The sequence below is a fragment of the Hyaena hyaena genome, unplaced genomic scaffold (assembly GCF_003009895.1).
Source record: "Hyaena hyaena isolate Hyena2069 unplaced genomic scaffold, ASM300989v1 scaffold_208, whole genome shotgun sequence".
NCBI classification, from domain to species: Eukaryota; Metazoa; Chordata; class Mammalia; order Carnivora; family Hyaenidae; genus Hyaena; species Hyaena hyaena.
In genome coordinates, this window is record NW_024080839.1 from 1,121,077 (window position 1) to 1,140,132 (window position 19,056).

At 38.7% G+C, this 19,056-nt stretch overlaps 1 protein-coding gene across 1 annotated transcript in view; it reads left to right on the top strand.

The window, feature by feature from the left end:
* The window catches only part of SYNE2 (spectrin repeat containing nuclear envelope protein 2), a 337,350-nt gene that overhangs the window by 138,535 nt on the left and 179,759 nt on the right, over nucleotides 1-19,056 (top strand). The window contains exons 31-35 of the mRNA XM_039242122.1: nucleotides 2,865-3,044; nucleotides 4,898-5,048; nucleotides 15,122-15,280; nucleotides 15,931-16,092; nucleotides 17,940-18,041. Of these exons, the coding sequence (XP_039098053.1) occupies nucleotides 2,865-3,044; nucleotides 4,898-5,048; nucleotides 15,122-15,280; nucleotides 15,931-16,092; nucleotides 17,940-18,041 (754 nt within the window). The remainder of the gene's footprint in view (nucleotides 1-2,864; nucleotides 3,045-4,897; nucleotides 5,049-15,121; nucleotides 15,281-15,930; nucleotides 16,093-17,939; nucleotides 18,042-19,056) is intronic.

Below are 19,056 nucleotides of genomic sequence, written 5' to 3' on the forward strand. Positions count from 1 at the left end.
GGGTTCTCGTGATGAGGGAAGACCTAAATAACTCCACACATTGGATACTAAAGAAAGAAAGAAGTGGTAGAAGATACGCATGCTACACCCTGTCCCTACTTGTTCCTGAATCATTTGGTCTCCTGCTCTCCTCCCAGCAGGCTCGGGAAGGGGACAGAGTGGGACGGCATGGGACTGGGTACAAGAGGTCAGCCAAGGTTGGCTTTGATTCTGGAGACTGAGCAGAATTGCGGTAAACTGAGGCAGGCAGCCTTTGTATGAGTGCTGTTATTTTAATTCTCGTGTTCAGAGCCGGCCTCCAGTTCCCGCAAGTGACAATGTTAGCAAGTTACCTTTGTGGCGCTCCCCTCCCCTTTCTAAATCTTTCCCACAGCCTGTCTCCTGTCCCCACCAAGTCCCTCAGGCTCGGGGCTCTCTTGAGACTCTTCAGCTGACCAAGCTCTTCCCTCTGAATATGCCCTGTGCTCACAGCCTCAATGAGACTTTTATTCCTACAGTGCCCGGTTCGTAGTGAGGTGTTGAACTCATTCCTAATTTGTTATTTATTGTATATTCATAAATGATAAGTAATAAATTGCATGTTAATTTATGCATGGAAACTGTACATCGATAACAAATAAATTGCTTTAATTTTTAATTTAGCTATCTATTCAACAAATACGTGTTGTGTGCCAGGTGCTACTTTAGGTACTGGGGAGAGAGCAGTTAACGCAAAAGACAAAAACTCTCATCCCTGATAGAGTCTCATCTGGTGAGAGGAGTAAGATAGTCACTGTGTTTGACAGTGATAAAAGCTATGAAGAAGAATCAAACAAGGATGGAGGAGGAGGAGGAAGGGATTGTAATTCAAAAAGGGTCATCAAGAACACTTTTACTGAGGAAGTACCTTTTGAGTCAGATGGGATGAGAGAGCTGGCCCAGTGACTCCTGGGAGGAAGAACCTTCCAGACTGAGGGAGCAGTACGTGTGAGAATGAGCCTGGCATGTTTGAGGAAAGGCAAGGAGGTGGGAAGGTCAACAGGGAGGGGAAGAAGTATGAAAAGGGATCTGAGAGGGAACGGGTGGGATGGGGCCTAGCTCAGGTAACCTGTGGGCCATGAGATAGCTTTGGCTTTTTCTTGAAGTAACACAGGAAGTCATCGGAGGGGTCCGAGCAGATGGAAATGATTTAGTTTTCACTGTAACTGGCTCTCTCTGGCCAATGTGTTGAGAATAGTGTAGGAGTCGAGGGAAGATCAGGAAATCTAAGTTCATCTATGATAGTAATCCAGGTGAGGGATGATGATGGCATGGACCAATGGTGAGGTGGCAAAAAGGGCTAAGAGTCTGGATAAATTCTTAAGAGAGAGTCCACAGTTATATAGGGTAAATGTACACATTGTACATAGGTTATAAAAGAAAGATTGGAGTCGAGAATCATTCCAAGTTCCGACTTGAGCAACTAGAAGAATGGAGTTACCATTAACTGAGATGAGAAAGAATGACGTTTATTAGGTATTGATCAAGTGTGCTCAGTTTTAAATTTTTTTTAATGTTTTACTTATTTTTGAGAGAGAGATAGAGAGACAGCATGAGCAGGGGAGGGTCAGAGAAAGAGGGAGACACAGAATCCAAAGACAGGCTCCAGGCTCTGAGCTGTCAGCACAGAGCCCGACGCGGGGCTCAAACCCACGAACCGTAAGATCATGACCTGAGCCGAAGTCGGATGCTAAATAGACTGAGCCACCCAGGAGCCCCCTTTTTTAAAAAAGCACTTTTTAATGCTTTATTGATTTTTGAGAGAGCAAGTTTTAGAAATGATAGGTTCAAAATACTTATTTGACATTAAAATAAGGACGTCAACACGACTCAACAACAGATGGAGTCAAGAAAGGGGACTGAGCTAGGGGGTCATTTGAGGGTCATCAGCAGTTAGAATGCTGTTTAAGAGTCATGAGATAGATGTCGGTAGAGTGAGGTCAGACAGACAACAGAAGAGGTCTAGGCTGTAAACTCCAGGCACTCCATGTTAAGAGATCAGGGAGATGAGGAGGCAAAGATACTCGGTATCAGGCAAAGATACCGAGGAGTAGCCAGTATAGGAGGAGGAAGATCAAGAGAGTCCGGGGGTCAAATGAGAAGACCTTTCAACAAGGCGAAGTGGTCAGCTGTATCAGACGCTGCTGACCAGTGAAGGCAGCCAAGGCTGGGAATGGAACCTGGGTTTAGTGACGTGGAAGTCACCGAAGATCTTGACGAGCAGTTTTGGAGGATCAGGTAGAGAGTGAAATCCTTATGGGAGTGGATTCCAGAGAGGATTGGAAGAGAGGAGGCAGAGAAGTGAGTGCCTGAGAAAAGCAATGTAGACCTCGATGAATGGAGTTAACCCTTCTAGGGCTCGGTTGCAGATTAAAACTCTTAGGTCAAATGACTCCTTTTTGATGTGGAAGAGCTTTTTGTATACAAGGGAGAAATGCGAGACTTCTGTGCATGGTCCGTTCTCCTTGGCCTCCTCTGCTCTTCCTTAGGAACTTGCAGGGCACGACCACCTGACTCTTGTCCTCTCTCCATGCCATGCTCTCTTTCCTGTTTGCACACACTCATAGTCTTTGTTTTCTCTCATACGCATATGACTTTCTTTACAAGTGTGTTCACCACAGAAAAATGTTACTACATGTGGTTTTGAATATTTATCATGTTTAAAATACCAAATTAGTATTCTGGGAATGCAGAGGGCCTGTGAACTCTTTAATAGGAATGTGTACTTTTGGCATAATAATTTGAGGGCAAATCAAAGTTAGCATGCCTCCCCCAAATTGCCGATATTTGTGTTGAGTCAGATTGGCCAATAATGGGCTCTCACACTTTTCTCTTTCATAATCAAGGAAAAAATCACTAATGAGACTGGATAAGGATCTAGATGAATATGAAGAAGAGAAGAAATGCTTGCAAGAAATGGTCAATTCTCTTCCGCAGTTCAGAGACGGCAGAGAAAAATCGCTGAATCAGCAGTGCCAAAATACGGCACTTTTGTGGGAGAATACCAAAGCTTCGGTCACTGAGTGGTAAGGAAAAAAATCCCTCCCAAATCTGAAAAATTGTATGTAGCACAATTAACTTTTTGAAATATGTTGAAAACACATTCCCATGGATCTAAAAGAGGAGCAAACCTAAGCATTTCATACTGGAAGCTCATGGGACCAGTGTCAGGGGCAAGATCTGGAATCCTAGATGCTTGATTGCTCGATGAATTTAGGAGGTTTATCTAAGAGGAATAACAAATAAGCAGTGTTTTTATTACTATTATTACCCTACCTGTATTAGTTTTCTATTGTTATTCTGTAACTAGTTACCAGAAGTTTAGTGGCTTAAAAGCAACACAAATTTATCTTACAGTCTGGAGGTTGGAATTTCTGAAATCAAGCTGCCTTCCTTTCTTGGAGGCTCTAGGACAGAATCCATTTCTTTCGCTTCTAGAAGCTTCCTGACTCCTACTACTTTCCTTGCTGTGTGTCCCCTTCCTCCATCTTTTTTTTAAGTGTTTATTTTTGAGAGAGAGAGAGCATGCACACAAGCAGGGGAGGGGCAGAGGCGGGGAGACAGAGCATCTGAAGTGGGGTCTTCTGACGTGGAGCTTGAACTCATGAGCCGTGAGATCATGACCTGAACCAAAATCAGACACTCAACCGACTGAGCCACCCAGTGCTCCCCCTTCCTCCATCTTTAAAACTAGCCATATGGCATCTTCAAATCTTAATCTGGCCCTTTCTCCCCCTCTCTCATCTCTTTTTCTATTGTCACTCTGACCCTCCTGTCTCCCTCTAATATGGGCCCTTGTGATGATATTGCACCCACACAGATGATTCATGGTAATGTCCCTATTTTAACTTAGTCCTTAACTAAATCACACCAGTTGGTGATTCTGCTGAATGTTCTCCATCCATGCCTTCTTTCCCTAACTCTCTGCCTGGAGGGGGAAGTGGTCGGGATCCCTAACTGACTGTACCAGCCAGGCCAAGGGGTCCAGTTGGGACAGGAAGTGGGAGGTGCTAGTAGGAGATTTGAAGACAAGCAGAGAGAGAGGTCAGGCTGATCTTAACCCTCTCCCTTTCCAGCAGGAGGTTCTGGCCCTTTCTGTCAGCCTCCTCTCTGGCTCAGGGCACTTCCCCCTTTCCTCTGAGGCTGAGTGGTGTATCTATTTTTCTCTGGTTAGTGTCCCAGCTCCCTGGAAGTTTCCCTTAACTCTGCTCACATCAGTGGTCCTTTTACACAGAACTCTGTCTGAGTACACCTCCTGTTTTCTACTGGAACCTGAGTGTATGGTAGTTAAGATAAACCCTGTCTGTGGTATTTGATCTCATCCACCCTTTGATTTTATAGAGGAAAGAAACTGAGCTCCAGAGAGGCTAAAGTAACTTCTCTAAGGTCCCATGACCAGCCATGACTAGAAATCAGGTATCCTAACTGTCACATTATTTGTCCTACTTTACTTTTTTAAAAGGGCTAACTCTAGAATGAGTCAAATAGACATAAAAAAAACTGTGACTTGCTGAATCTCCAAGAATAGTGCTAGGCAGGCTCTGTTTTCCAAGATATTTTTTGGTTAATGATAAAACTGAGATGCTGGTTCCTTAAAATGATGAATCCTGTGTTTCTTTCTAGAGCTTACATCTGGTGATTTATTTCCCATTGACCTGGTGAAAATCATACTCCAGTGCTTATTTATACACCCATTTTCCAGATAACTATATATACCATCATTCTTTAGTTAAATTGGTAAAACAATATGCTAAACCATGTCAAGAGGAAAAAATCCTTCTCTAATGTATTAATCGTTATTGTAGGATACTTACAAAGAGAGAGAATGGTTTTACTATTCTTAGAGATTTACTTGTTTTACTTTTTTTTCCCCCCATAGCCTTGACCAATGTGAAAGAGTTTTGGAGCTCTTAAAACAATATCAGAATTTTAAAAATGTCTTGACAACTTTGATTCAAAAAGAAGAGAATGTCATCTCCCTTCAGGCTTCCTACATGGGAAAAGAAAACCTGAAGAAAAGAATAGGAGAGGTGAGTCCAGATTCCAAAGGGAACTCTATACAGTGGCCTCAACAATTAAAGAGGGTATTATAGACCTAAGCTGAGATCAAGAGTCAGATGCTTAACCGACTGAGCCATCCAGGCTCCCCAAAAGAGGATATTATAAATGGAGCCATTTTTGAAGCTTGGCTTAAAAGAACATTGACTCTGTTTTACTAGATATCTAAGACCTTACTGAATTTACTACTCGGGCTTGAGAAAATCCAGTCCCCAAGTTAATGCTGGGTTGCTTCTGTTTGGTTTTGGATACTGGTAGTGTGGTTCTGCTGGAGTCCGGGGTCACCCCTGCTACTACTTCTGTGCAGTTTTGACAGTCTTTGCACTGACCTCCTACCCAAAAGGAAACAGACTTCATTTCAGGCTTGAGAGAATGAAGATAATGGGAAAACCGCTGTGTTATGAGCAGACAAATGAATAATTACGTTTTTACTTATTCTCTTTCTGTAAAGATGTGTGAGTTTAGGTCCATGTTGCTCCAGCTGTATTCATAGCCTAACCAATCACAACATATTCAAAGAAGAATAACAGTTTTGGACACTAGGTGTCATTATTTCCTATGATTTGATGTGGTTATCAACCGGAGTGGCAGAAGAATGGAATAGTTGAAGAATACTACTACTACACTATCCTGTTGTACACTAGAAAGTTGCTTTTCCCACTGGCTTTACAGTTTGATGAGAGAGAATCAACCAGATTCCTGCAGACAATTTAGTCTTTATCTAGAACTCTTATCCCTGAAGCTGAAGTGACATTCAGGGTGTAGACACGTGGCCAGAGCTATAGATGAGGAATAACCTTTGTCTGAGACCCACTTTCTCAGACTCAGTTTCTTGGAACTGATCAATCAGGAAGAGCCCTGTTTGGTCACATGTTGTACAGTATGTGACTGTGTAGGTGGTTTCCTGAGATTTAAATGAGGAAGGCCACCAAGACCACGAGCAGACAGTGTGTTGAGGCTACTCAGAACCCACCTATCTGCTTTCATCCAGCAGAGGTAGCTTTGGGTTTTGGTGGTCTTGGGATCTAGAAGGATCCTGTCTTTATCCCAGTTGATTTAAAGAGCTGTGGGTTTCCTTTGTTCTCAGCAAATTCAACACCATCAACCTTATAAGATTGACCTCAAACTTGTGTCCCAATTTACATAGCCACTCTTCTGCTATGCCCCTGATACCTGTTTCCCACCTTGTACTGGTGTGTCAGGATCAAAGTCTGCCTTATTTACAGATCCTGAGTCCCTGCCTTGGATACTGACCAGATATCTAGTCTCTCTTGACTTGTAGCTACTCTTTTTTTTTTTATTTTTATTTTTTTTTACAGTTTATTGTCAAGTTGGTTTCCATATAACACCCAGTGCTCATCCCCACAAGTGGCCTCCTCCGTGCCCATTTCCCCCCTCTCCCCCAACACCCATCAGTCCTCAGTTTGTTCTCAAACTGTATTCAAGAGTCTTTCATGGTTTGCCTCTCTTCCTCTCCCCTACTATTTCCCCCCTTCTTCTCCCCCTTGGTCCTCTGTTAAGTTCCTCCTAATCCTCCTATACGTGCAAACATGTGGTATCTGTCCTTCTCTGCCTGACTTATTTCGCTCAGCATAACACCCTCAAGGTCCATCCATGTTGCTGACTCGTAGCTACTCTTGACTTGTGCTAATCCTCCTCAGTCCTGGAATCCCTGCCTTTGCCTAGTGAAGTGGGATTATCAATAGAAAGCCTTTCCTTTCCTGATCAGGTGAAGTAGCAACTGTAAAGTGTCTAGGACTTAATCAGCATCTAAATGAGTGTCAGTCATAGTGACCCACTCTGTGTATGGCTGTAAACACTCTCTCTTCATGGGTGCATGAGCATTCCTCCTGCCACCCCATAATGGTGAACTGTACTTTCTGGATAAGTTATTTATCTGACTAATAAAACTCACTTCATCACTACCCCTGTCTTGGGTAAGTCTCCCGAATGAGAATTTATGTCCAGGTCTTGACCCTTTTGCCACCAGTAGCTCCTCTATGGCTGTTGTCACAGTCTGTTCAGGCTGCTATTAAAAAAAAAAAAAAATACCGTAGACTGGAGGACTGACAAACAACAGAAATTTATGTCTCACAGTTCTGGAGACAGTTCTAGTTTATACTATTCTGCCTTTGACCCCCTAAAATTCATGTCCTTCTCACATGCAAAGTACATTCTTCCATCTCAAGAGTCCCAAAGTCTTAACTTATCCCAGCATCGACTCTAAAGCCTGAAGTCCAAAGTCTCCTCTAAATATGATCTATACTAGATATGAGTCAGGCTCAAGATGTCATTCATCCCAAGGCAAATTCCTTTCCAGCTGTGAATCTCTGAAACCAAACAAATTATATGCTTTCAAAATACGTCAGTGGGACGGATGTTAAGATAGACATATCTATTCCAAAAGGGAGAAATAGGAAAGAAGGAAGGCGTAACACGTCCCAAGTAGGACCAAAATGTAACAGGGCAAATAGCATTAAACCTCAGGGCTTGAGAATAATCCTCTTGGCTTGGTGCTCTGCCTTCCAAACCCACTGGGATGGCAACATCATTCCCATGGCCTGGTGGGACGGCCCCGCAGTGGGGGTGCAGCTCTGCTGGGCTGGGGTGCCACACCTGTGGATCTACCAGGTGACCCTGTCCTTTGAAAGCTGGGTGGAAGCAGCCATATTTTTCCCTGGGCCAGTTTGCTCTGGGCCTATGATGGGAGTAGCAACCCGATGGTCTCTGAGTCACTTTTGGGTCATTCTTCTTCTGTCTTGAATATTAATGTGTGCCTTCTGTTGAGATGGTTGGTCTATACCAATGTCCTTATGAAAGGGTCTTTTGGCCATTCTGTCAGTGTGCTTATTTTTTGGCAATATGGATATGAATAGACTGAAAAATTTCCAAATTATTAAGTTCTGTTTCCCTTTTACTTAGCAATTCCATCTTTGAGTCATTTCTGCTTTCTCACCTTTTACTGTAAGTAGTCAGGAGTTGCCAAGTCACATCTTCAACACTTTGCTAAAGAAATAACTTCAGCTAAATATTCAGTTTCATTACTGGCTTGTTCTACCTTCCACAAAAACACAAGAACACAAACCCAGGTCAGCCCAGTTCTTTGCCACTTTTATAGCAAGTATCACCTTTTCTCCCAATCCGACATTGTGTTCCTCTTTCCTGTCTGCAACCTCACCGAAATGGCCTTTACCATCTACATTCCTATGAACATTCTGTTCATCGTTAGTTATTCTGTAAGAAGACTGAGACTTTCTCTCAGCTCTCCTCTTTTCTTTCTGAGCCCTCACCAGAATGGCCCTTAACCATCATTTCAGGGCAATGCTGGCTTTTTCTAGCAGACTTCTCAAAAGTCTTCCAGCCTCAAAAGTCTTCCAGCCTCAAAAGTCTTCCATAACCCAGTTCTAAAGCCTCTTCTACATTTTTTAGTATTTATTACGGCAGCACCCCGCTGCTTGGTACCAACTTCTGTCTTACTGTCTTCAGGCTGTAATGAAAAAAGATACCATAGGTTGGGTGGCTTATATATAACAGAAATTTGGGGCACCTGGGTGGCTTAGTCGGTTAAGCATCCGACTTCAGCTCAGGTCATGATCTCATGGTTCATGAGTTCAAGCCCCATGTAGGGCTCTGTGCTGACAGCTCTGAGCCTTAAGGCTGCTTCAGATTTTGCCCCTCCCCAGCTTGCATTCTGTCTCTCTGTCTTTCTCAAAAATAAATAAACATTAAAAATGTTTTCAATTAAAAAAAATAAACAACAGAAATTTATTTCTCACAGTTCTGGAAATTGGGAAGTACAAAACCAAGGTGCCTGCAGATTTGCTGTCTGGTGGGGCTTGCTTCCTGGTCCATAGATGGCTGCTTTCTTGCTCTGTCCTTGATGGAGGAAGGGGCAAGAGCACTAAATCTGTTTGTGAAGTTTCACCCACATGACCTAATGCCATGTCTAAGGACTCCCCTCCAAATACCATCACTTTGGAGATTAGAACAACAACTTCTTAGGATTTCTTATTAACTAACATAAAAACTTATAGTTTCTTGTTTCAACAGCAATTCTATTTCATGTTTTAACGTTTAATTTAGTTTTGCCTGTCACAATAAAGTTTATTATAAAAACAGGCTGGTATGGATAAGGACAGATCAACAGCAATTTAAATTTTTTTTAATGTTTTATTTATTTTTGAGAGAGAGAGAGAGACAGTGTGAGCAGGGGAGGGTCAGAGAGAGAGGGAGACACAGAATCCAAAGACAGGCTTCAGGCTCTGAGCTGGCTGTCAGCACAGAGCCCGATGCAGGGCTTGAACCCACAAACCGTGAGATTGTGACCTGAGCCAAAGTTGGATGCTTAACTGACTGACCCACCCAGGCACCCCCAGATCAACAGCAATTTTAACCATGGGGAGATCAAAGAATGAGGATTTTTAATAAATTATTCCTGTGCATAATATGATTTCACATATGCAAAATATACAGTAGTAATATAGTTCATTGAAACATGCCCTCATAAATGGAAGTTAGTATAATAAAGTTTAATTTTTTATTACTTTAAATAATATTATAGAATAGAAAAGTATTTTCATAAATATGATAGAGTAAGGTTTGCGATAATGTACAGAGAACTCATAGAAATTAGTGAGTAAACCATTGAAATCCAAGTGAATATGTGTACATAGGAAACAAATTGACAGTTGTGAAAAGAAGAGAGAGACATAGTCGAACCTCATGAGTAATCAAAGGAAACCAAAGCTACTCAAAAATACCTTTTTTTGTTTGTTTGCCTTTTGATAGTCAATGAGATGTCTACTCTTTATGTTGCTCGTCAAAGAGTAATATTGATACTACCCTTTTGGAAAACACTTTGACGGTATTATTTGGAAAAAATTTTAGCAGATCGTTGAAAATCTGCCTCCCATTTGACCAAATATTTTACTTCTAGGAATCTAGCCTAAGGATATAATCTTAAATATGGAAAATTCTTAATACCAAAGTCATTAAGTGTAGCACTTTAAAATTTACTAATTTACTTTTTCTTCACTGGCCAAACCATACCCCTTCTACTCCAATAATTGACTTGCTGCAGGAGCTGGAAAATTCTGAAGCCAGCAAAATTGGTTTCATTTGCAAATAAGAGTATCATGTGGCTTTGAGGTTTTAAGTAACACTACTGCTACTACTACTACTACTACTACTACTACAAATGATCATGGTGATGGTAGTGAAAGCTTCTGCCATTGATGGTGTGGCTACCATGTGCCAAGTTCTTCACACATTATTCTATAATTTCACTCCCAAATAATCTGGCAAGGGTTAAGCATTAACCCTATTATATTAGTGGGAAAACCAAGGTTTAGAGGATTTTAGAAGTAACTGTAGGGTTTTTAAAGTTACTAAGATGGTGTTAAGAATAAAGAACAAAGGAATTCCTAACCCTGCCCTGTCGGTTTTCCTGATTTGCTCTGGGATTGTCAAAGGAGATACGTACTCAAAAAATAAGACCAAATGGTATTGCTTTATTATAATTTGCATGAGTGCCCAATACCCCAGCAGGTTCTCTGGGAAAAAGTGGTTCAAGCATGCAGGCCAGCCTAAATGCGTACAAGGCCATTTTCTCTTCCAGATCTAAATCCAAATATTAGAATCTTATCACAGAGTAGCTCAAATATTGATACCGTAACCTGGGTTCTTCATCTTATGTGAAGATAGGTTCATAATGCTGGTCTCCAGGATCTTACCTGTTAAGTGATAAGGGGGCAACATAGAGCAGAAAAAAGAGCCATATCCATGTATTGTATTTTTCAGGCACGCTGATCCTGCTTATCAGTAATGTCTCATTTATGTCCTGGAATTTGGACAGATTAGCAACTTCCTCGGTAACCAAGGCAAAAACGTGAGGACCGAGGTTAAGGAACTTCCCCAAGACTATATGGCTGTATCCCCAAGATAAAATGGCATAATCATGATTGAATCCCAGATCGCTGTGACTACAAAGTCATGTTTCAGTCATCATAATATTGCATTCTATGTAAATGTTTGAAATATATATATGGTAGAAGTAAAAGTTAACATGGCTTTGTCTCTTCCCCCTTTCTCAACGGTAAAGGTTTGCTCATAAAGTTACTTTAAAAATTAATAAAATAACCAAATTGCCTTTATGAAATGTATAAGAGCGTTGGCATTTCTTATTTTATTGAGATTTTTGTATTTAGCATAGTATCTGGCATATGAGCATTTTACATATTTGCTAGAATAATATATTACTTTGTATGGAAGCTATACAAGTTCTAGTAGACTAATATTTAAATTTTTTTCTCAGATGCTTTCTTAACTGAACAAAGCAAATTTTAGTACTCACTGTTAACATGACTTTCAGTTAATTTTGTGACGAGTTACATACTATCTTGAGAAACAATCTATTTCTGTAGTATGTATTTGTAGCGTGATGCTTTGTACCAATGGTTGAAATACAATATCACTGAGAACTTTTGTCTTCCAAACCATAGAAACCTGGATGTTTATCTAGGATATGGGGCCAGATTTCCAGTCTCTTTAATGGAAGACAGAAGTGCAAAAGTAAGACTAAAGGCTAGAATGTCAGGGGACCATTCAAGTTTGGAAAAAGACAGAGCGAGCCTACTTTCCTTTATTCTACCCTTTCCATTTATTGTGGAACAAACCCCACAGCTCCTGTCAGTGCTGAAGATACTCTCTCTTGCTCTTTCTTTTCTCTTCACCCACTGGCGGCTTATATCAATGTAACAACAGAGTTCTTTGAATGTATTGAAAATTGTACCATATAATTGAACAAATTATTTTTCCATGTAATTGAACAATAATGTCTTATGCCCAGTGCAGAGTCTTGTGCCAGGAGAGAAAACACTGGAGTTTGCAGTCAGCTTTGCAGATGTATCGGTCAGCATCCAGTCAGGAGACAGAAACCTCCCCAGTAATTTTTTTTTTTTCCATTTTAAAATTTTTATTCAATTTTTATTTATTTCAATTAAATTTTTATTTTGAGATAATTGTTGATTCACATGCAGTTGTAAGAAATTATACAGAGAGATCCTGAGTACCCTTTACTGTAAGTTTCCCCAGTGCTAAATCTTACAAAATGACATAGTACAATATCGTGGTCAGGATATTGACATTGATACGGTCAAGATAAAGAAGGCTTCCATCACCACAAGGATCCCTCACATCGTCATTTTATAGCCCTACCCTTTTCCCTCCTGTATGTACATCCAATATGTAACTTTTGGGAGTTCACTATTTCACTCAGCACAATTTTCCGGAGATTCACTCAGATTCTTGAATGTATTGATACTTTGTTCCCTTTTCTTGCTGTGTAGTTTTCCATGGTATGGATTGTAACCACAGTTTGTTTTATTATTCGCCACTGAAGGACATCTGGGTCATTTATAATTTTGGGCTATTATAAGTAAAGCTGCTATAAACATTCATATAAGGGTCTTTATGTGAATATAAGTTTTTACTGCTCAGGATTAACTGCACAGGAATACAGTTGCCGGCTTGTATGTTAATTGTGTATTTAGTTTTTAGAGAAACTGCCCAACTGTTCCCACCAGCAGTGTGGAATGACCCAGTTTCTCTGCATCATTGCCAGCAGTAGATATTGTCTCAACTTTTTTTTAAAGCCATTCTGAGAGCTAGTATCCCATTATAGTTCTCATTTGTGTTTTCCTAATTGCCAATGATATTGATAATCTTTTCTTGTGCTTGTCTGCCATCTGTATATCATTTTTGGAGGAAGAATCTCTTCATATCCTTTGCCTATTTACTAATTAGATTTGTTTTGTTTTTTACTGTTGAATTTTGAGCATTCTCTTTACGTTCTAGGTACTAGCCATTTGTTAGACATGTGATTTGCAAATACTTTCTCCCAAACTAGAGCTTGTCTTCTCATCCTCATAACAGGGTCTTCTGCAAAGCAAAAGGTTTTCATTTCAGTAAAGTACAGTTTATCATTTTTTCCTTTCATGGATGTACTTTTGGTGTTATAAATAGGATTTTTTTTTTTAACATTTATTTATCTTCGAGAGGCTGAGCAAGACAGAGCATGAGTGGGGGAGGAACAGAGAGAGAGAGGGAGACACAGAATCTGAAGCAGGCTCCAGGCTCCAAGCTGTCAGCACAGAGCCTGACACAGGGCTCAAACCCACGAACTGTAAAATCATGACCTGAGCCGAAGTCAGACACTTAACTGACTAAGCCACCCAGGTGGCACCCCTGGTGTTAAAATCTAAGAACTCTTTGTGTAGCTCAAGATCCTGAAGATTTTCTCTTATTTTTTCCTAAAAGTTTTATAGTGTTACAATTTACACTTAAGTCCATCATCCATTTAGAGTCAGTTTCTGTATAAGGTATGAGACTTGGGCAAGATTGATGTTTTTGTCCACAGATGTCTAGTTACTCCAGTACCAGATGTTGAAAAGGCTCTCTTGCCTCCATTGAATTGCTTTTGCACTTTGTCAAAAATCAGTTGGACAGACTGTGTGGGTCCACTTCTGGGTTCACTATTCTTTCCCATTGATTTATGTGTGCCATATTATCTTTATTACTGTATCTCTATGTTTAGTTTTAAAATCAAGTAGACTGATTCTTCCTACTTTGTTCTTCTTTTTCAGATGTTTTAGGTCTTCCAGTCTGTTCACCATTCCATATACATTTTATTTATTTACTTATTTAATTTTTATTTATTTATCAATCTACGGGGAAAAGAAAATTCAGGGAACTTACCACCAAGTTGGTGTTCTAGAACTGGTCTTGAACACTCCACTTCTTGAACTCTCCACTTTTCATTCTTACTAAGTTTGTTTTGTATAGGATAGCCAGGGATTTTAGTTGTACCTAATGGGAAGAATAGAGAAAATTATGTCTACTCCATATTTTCAGAAATGGAAGTCCCCTATGGTGTATACCTTTTTAGGTGTTTGTTTATGGGAAATCTATTTTCAGATTTTACATAGTTGTTAAAAATGCTCAGCTAAGACTGGTAAGGTGAGTAAAATGTTAAGATTACATTAGTCAACACTCAAATTTTATTTTGTAGTTTAAGATCATCGGCCTTTTAATAATGTAGTGTTTTACCCTCTGTGTTAGAAATGATGTTGGGAGGCACCTGGGTGGCCCAGCCAGTTAAGTGTACGACTTTTGATCTATGCTCAGGTCATGTTCTCACAATCTGTGAGTTCAAGCCCTGCATTGAGCTCTGCACTGATGTCGCAGAGCCTGCTTGGGATTCTCTCTCTCCTCTCTGACCCTCCCTCACTTGTTCTCCTTCCCTCCCTCTCTCTCTCAAAATAACAAAAAAATACAATAAAAAGAAATGATGTTGGAGTTAGGATCAAAGAATATCAAATGAAAGTCATTTTAAAGACATTAGAGTTCTATATGTTTTATTTAGATGAACCTGGTTCTTCATCATTCCACAGATGATTAGAGGAATCTAAGAATTGCTGTTTTTTTATACTGTTGCATGAAAGGTTTTTGTTTTTGTTTTGGTTTGGTTTGGTTTGGTTTGGTTTTGTAGACTGTCATTTCACGAGGGCAAGAGACATGGTTTTAGATTATTACAATTACTTCATCATGCAGAGTGAGAAGAAATTTGTGTGTAGGATTACTGGTAAATGAGATGGTTAGGATTCTAAAAACTTTTTATTGAAAAAGTGGAAAAATAACAGTCTGCTTTAGAAAAGAATAATTTACAAAGGAAATACTCTGTTATGGTGTTGGGTTTTTGTTTAAATTTATTTATTTATTTTGGGGTGGGGGAGTAAAGGCAGAGAGAGAGGGAGAGAGAGAATCCTAAGTAGCCTGTGCATTGTCAGCACGGAGCCCGACTTAGAGCACGAACTCACAAACTGTGAGAAATCATGCTCTGAGCCAAAATCAGGAGTCAGACACTTAACCGTCTGAGCCACCCAGTCGGTACTGTTTTGAAGCTGAATAGCCAATAATAGAATATTAGTTCTTACTAGTTTTTCTATGCAAATATATAAAAAATGTGTTACCTAACTTTTTTTTACAGATTGAAGTTGTCAAAGAAGAATTTAATGAACATTTAGAAGTTGTAGACAAGATTAACCAGATCTGTAGAAACCTACAATTTCATCTAAATAAAATGAGAATTTTTGAAGAGCCTCCTTTTGAGAAAGAAGCTAATATTATTGTGGATAGATGGCTTGATGTGAGTGACAATTTAATTCACTAAAAATTCTATTTTATAACAAATTGACCTTCTCTCTTGTATCTTTAGTATTTTTATCTAATTACAAAATTCAAAAGTGTTCATTGTAAAAATATTCAAATAATAGAAAATGTATAACTTATGAATTAACTTCACCCCCAGAGTTAGACACTACTAACAAATGGGTCTAGAGACTTTGAGATATGAAAGCACACACTTAACTTATTTAAAATAAAGTAGTTAGTATATTAACGATTCATGCAGGATATTCATGTTCAACTATATATTTATTTAATACAGTTTTGATTAATAGTTATATTTTTATGAATTACAAATTAAGAATTTGTGTTATATTTTCATCTGGGTTTTTAAAAGCACCTTTAATTTATTGTGGTTTAGAAATTAGGAAGATGATTGCTTTCAGTTGCCTCTAAGGGGCAGCAAAGGTTTGTTTTTTGTTTTTTTGTTTTTTTGTTTTGTGGAAGAACTATGTGATGTTTTAAAGCCCATTTTTTTGTTGATAAATAAAACAAATTGTTTAACAAGAAAAGATAAATTAAACTTTTATTCTAAAATAATGTGTGACCGAAACAAAGGTTTTCATACTTTTTACCACTAAATATGTTATTTCTTTTGTTTAATTGTGGTAGATAAATGAAAAAACCGAAGACTACTATGAAAATCTTGGTCGAGCTCTAGCTTTGTGGGACAAACTTTTTAACTTAAAAAATGTAATTGATGAGTGGACTGAAAAGGTCCTTCGAAAAATGGAATTATATCAACTGACTGAGGAGGAAAGAGAAAAGCTGAAGGTAATTTAACAGCAATAAAATGTATGCTCTTTTTGTACACAGTTGACATTTAACATTGAGCTTGCTTTCTTGAAGCAGAGTAGAAAAGTCACAAAGAAATGTTTTATTTCTTTCATTGTCCCTTGAGTGGGACCGCAATTCTCTTGTTTCCTTTGATATGTAGGAAGATGTTAGCAGGTATCAATAATCTGGGATCCACAGACACCCGAGTTATTAGTGGATAAAATACCTTATATGGAAAAAATTGCATCTTTATTTTTATGAATGTCTAGCCAAAATGTAATATTTGTTTCAATTATAAATAAAGTCACCAAACAAACATAGTAGGATGAACATTACATGTGACTTTGTTATCAAGAAAACCACAGATATTTTTGGATCATGATCTAGTTGTAACTGTTACCCTTTATCACTACTTTGAAATTATGGCTTTCAGTAGCGTCACTGCTAGATCTTAGTATTTAAGGTATTAATATAGAAACATATGCATTACTATAACATAAGTTATTCTTAATATTTTGATAACTGTAAGTCAATGTAATTGTTTTCCTTTATATTCCTACATAATTTATCTTATGTTTTGTTTTAAAAATATTATGCAAAGGGTCCATAGGATTCACCAGACTATGAGAGGCATTTTATGGTGTAAGAAATATTAATAACTCCTAGAAGACACCCCACCAAATGCATAATTCTTCCCAAATGGTCAATATAGGTCCCAGGGGTTGGCAGACTTATTTTTAAGGGGCCAAATGGTAAATATTTTAAGTTTGTAGATCATTTGGTCACTGTCACAATTGACTAATGCTGCTGTTGTAGCATAAAAGCACTTGGTCATAGACAGTACATAAATGCTTGAAAGTAACTGGGTTCCAATAAACCTTTATTTATAAAAATAGACTACCAGCCCTAAGACTATTAACCCCTGATCTAGATCAGGATTATGGACAGCCTTCATAATTTGAATTAAGCAGTCTCTCCCTCCAAAAGATTAGGAATAAATACCAGGCTGAGTATCAGAATTTTTACAGAGCTTCAAAAAAGGCTAGTTTTTAAAACAGTAATCTCAAGTTTTGCTATTTGGAAAGAATTTAAGTTCTCTATTTCAACCCTAGGAAGAATTTTTTCTAATTGTTCATTTATATATTATTCATTGGCTCATATAAAATATCTATCTTTGTAGGTCAGATACAACCTTTGTAGGTTGGCAATTATATGTGGTTCAATATAATAGAAAAATGTATGTGTGCATGAAGCCTTTACAGTATGCCAGGTCTCATGCTTTCAGTCTCATTTTTTTTCCTCTAATCTTTGTTCTATTATTCATTTTTAAATTCACATATACATTTTTATACATTTGAAAAACGTTTTCAAAATGCGTAGAGATTTATGGGCTTCCTGAGTGTACGATCATAGAAATGATGATTTCCTAGGTGTAAATGAATAAGTTCCTTAAAAATGCCTTGAAGTGCAGGTTGTTTAAAATTTGAAGTGAAGGACTGTAAACTGCTAGCCTGTGAGCCAAATCCCACCAACAGTGTGTGTGTCTGTGTGCGTGCACTTGCTGGCATAGTTTATGTGTACGGATCTATGAAATGCGACGCAGGCACTGCATTCTGGGCACAAGCATGGCCTCTGTCTGTCCTCTTTGAGCTGGAATGCTTCACTCAGTTTTAATGTTTTCCTGACTCATAAAGCCACTTGAATTTGTAACTCCCAGGACTCCTTCAAAAAGCAAGTGTTTTGGGGAAATCCAAAGTTTCTCTCAGTTTCTACTAATAATCATAATCATGAGTACCAGAAAATAAGGTATAAGATATATTTTCCATTAATGTTCTTTGTTTTAGGAAGAGTTACAAGTCCACGAACAAAAATCTTTAGAGTTTTCTAAAAGAGTGGCTAAAATACAGTTTCTCCTTCAAAGCAGTGAAATACCTCTTGAATTGCAGGTAAGAGAATCTTTCTTTAAAAGTTGGAATTAAAGCACTCTGAAGTAATTCATTTTCATAAACCAGAATTCTAAATCTTAAACCTAAAGTAAAATTAGGGGGCGCCTGAGTGGCTCAGTCAGAAGCCTCCGACGTTGGCTCAGGTCACGATCTCACGGCTTGTGGGTTCAAACCCCGTGTCGGGCTCTATGTTGACGGCTCAGAGCCTGGAGCTGCTTAGGATCCTGTCTCCCTCCCTCCTTGTCCCTCCCCCATGCACGCTCTGTCTTTTTGTCTCTCTCAAAAATAAATAAACGTTAAAAAATTTTTTTAAATAATAGGGTAAAATTAGGATCATTATTTATTTCATCTTTATTCAATTCATTTAATTCAATTCAGTTAAATCCAACTGAATTTTTAATAGTTGGCATAGTTCATTATTATTTGTTTAGAATAAATATATTTTTTAAAAATTATTTTATTCTCATTTCACTTACTTCCAGGCCTCTTGTGTGGAGCTAGAGATGCTGTCATGCTTCTGTTTGAAGGAAAGGATATCCTCTTGAGTGTCCTTTAGCCATTGGAAGGAGAAAATGGCTTGTGTGATTCTATGTTTATTAATTGCTAGATGGAGAAGCAGGGAGATTGCCCAAAGCATGATTTTATGTTGTGTGAAGAGATGTGTTAAAATTTTTATTTAGATAGAGTGTGCGGTGGCTGAGTATGAGCTCTGGAGTCTGACATTCTGGGTGATGTCCCAGCTCTGCCACCTGCTAGCTTTATGATCTTGGGCAAGTCAAGTCACTTAACATTCTAAAGCCTGAATTTTGTCCATCAAGTGCTCACTACAGTGCTGTTGTGTACATAATAAATGCTCAATGAATGCTAGCTGTTTAATTTTTTCTATATGTTTTAATACATTTTCAAATGAGTGCCATGAGATGGCACGTCAATTGATATGCTAGATAAAACTTGCTTTGGGGGTAGGACTTTCAAATTAGGTGGGTTTTTTTTTTAAGTGTATTTATTTTTGAGA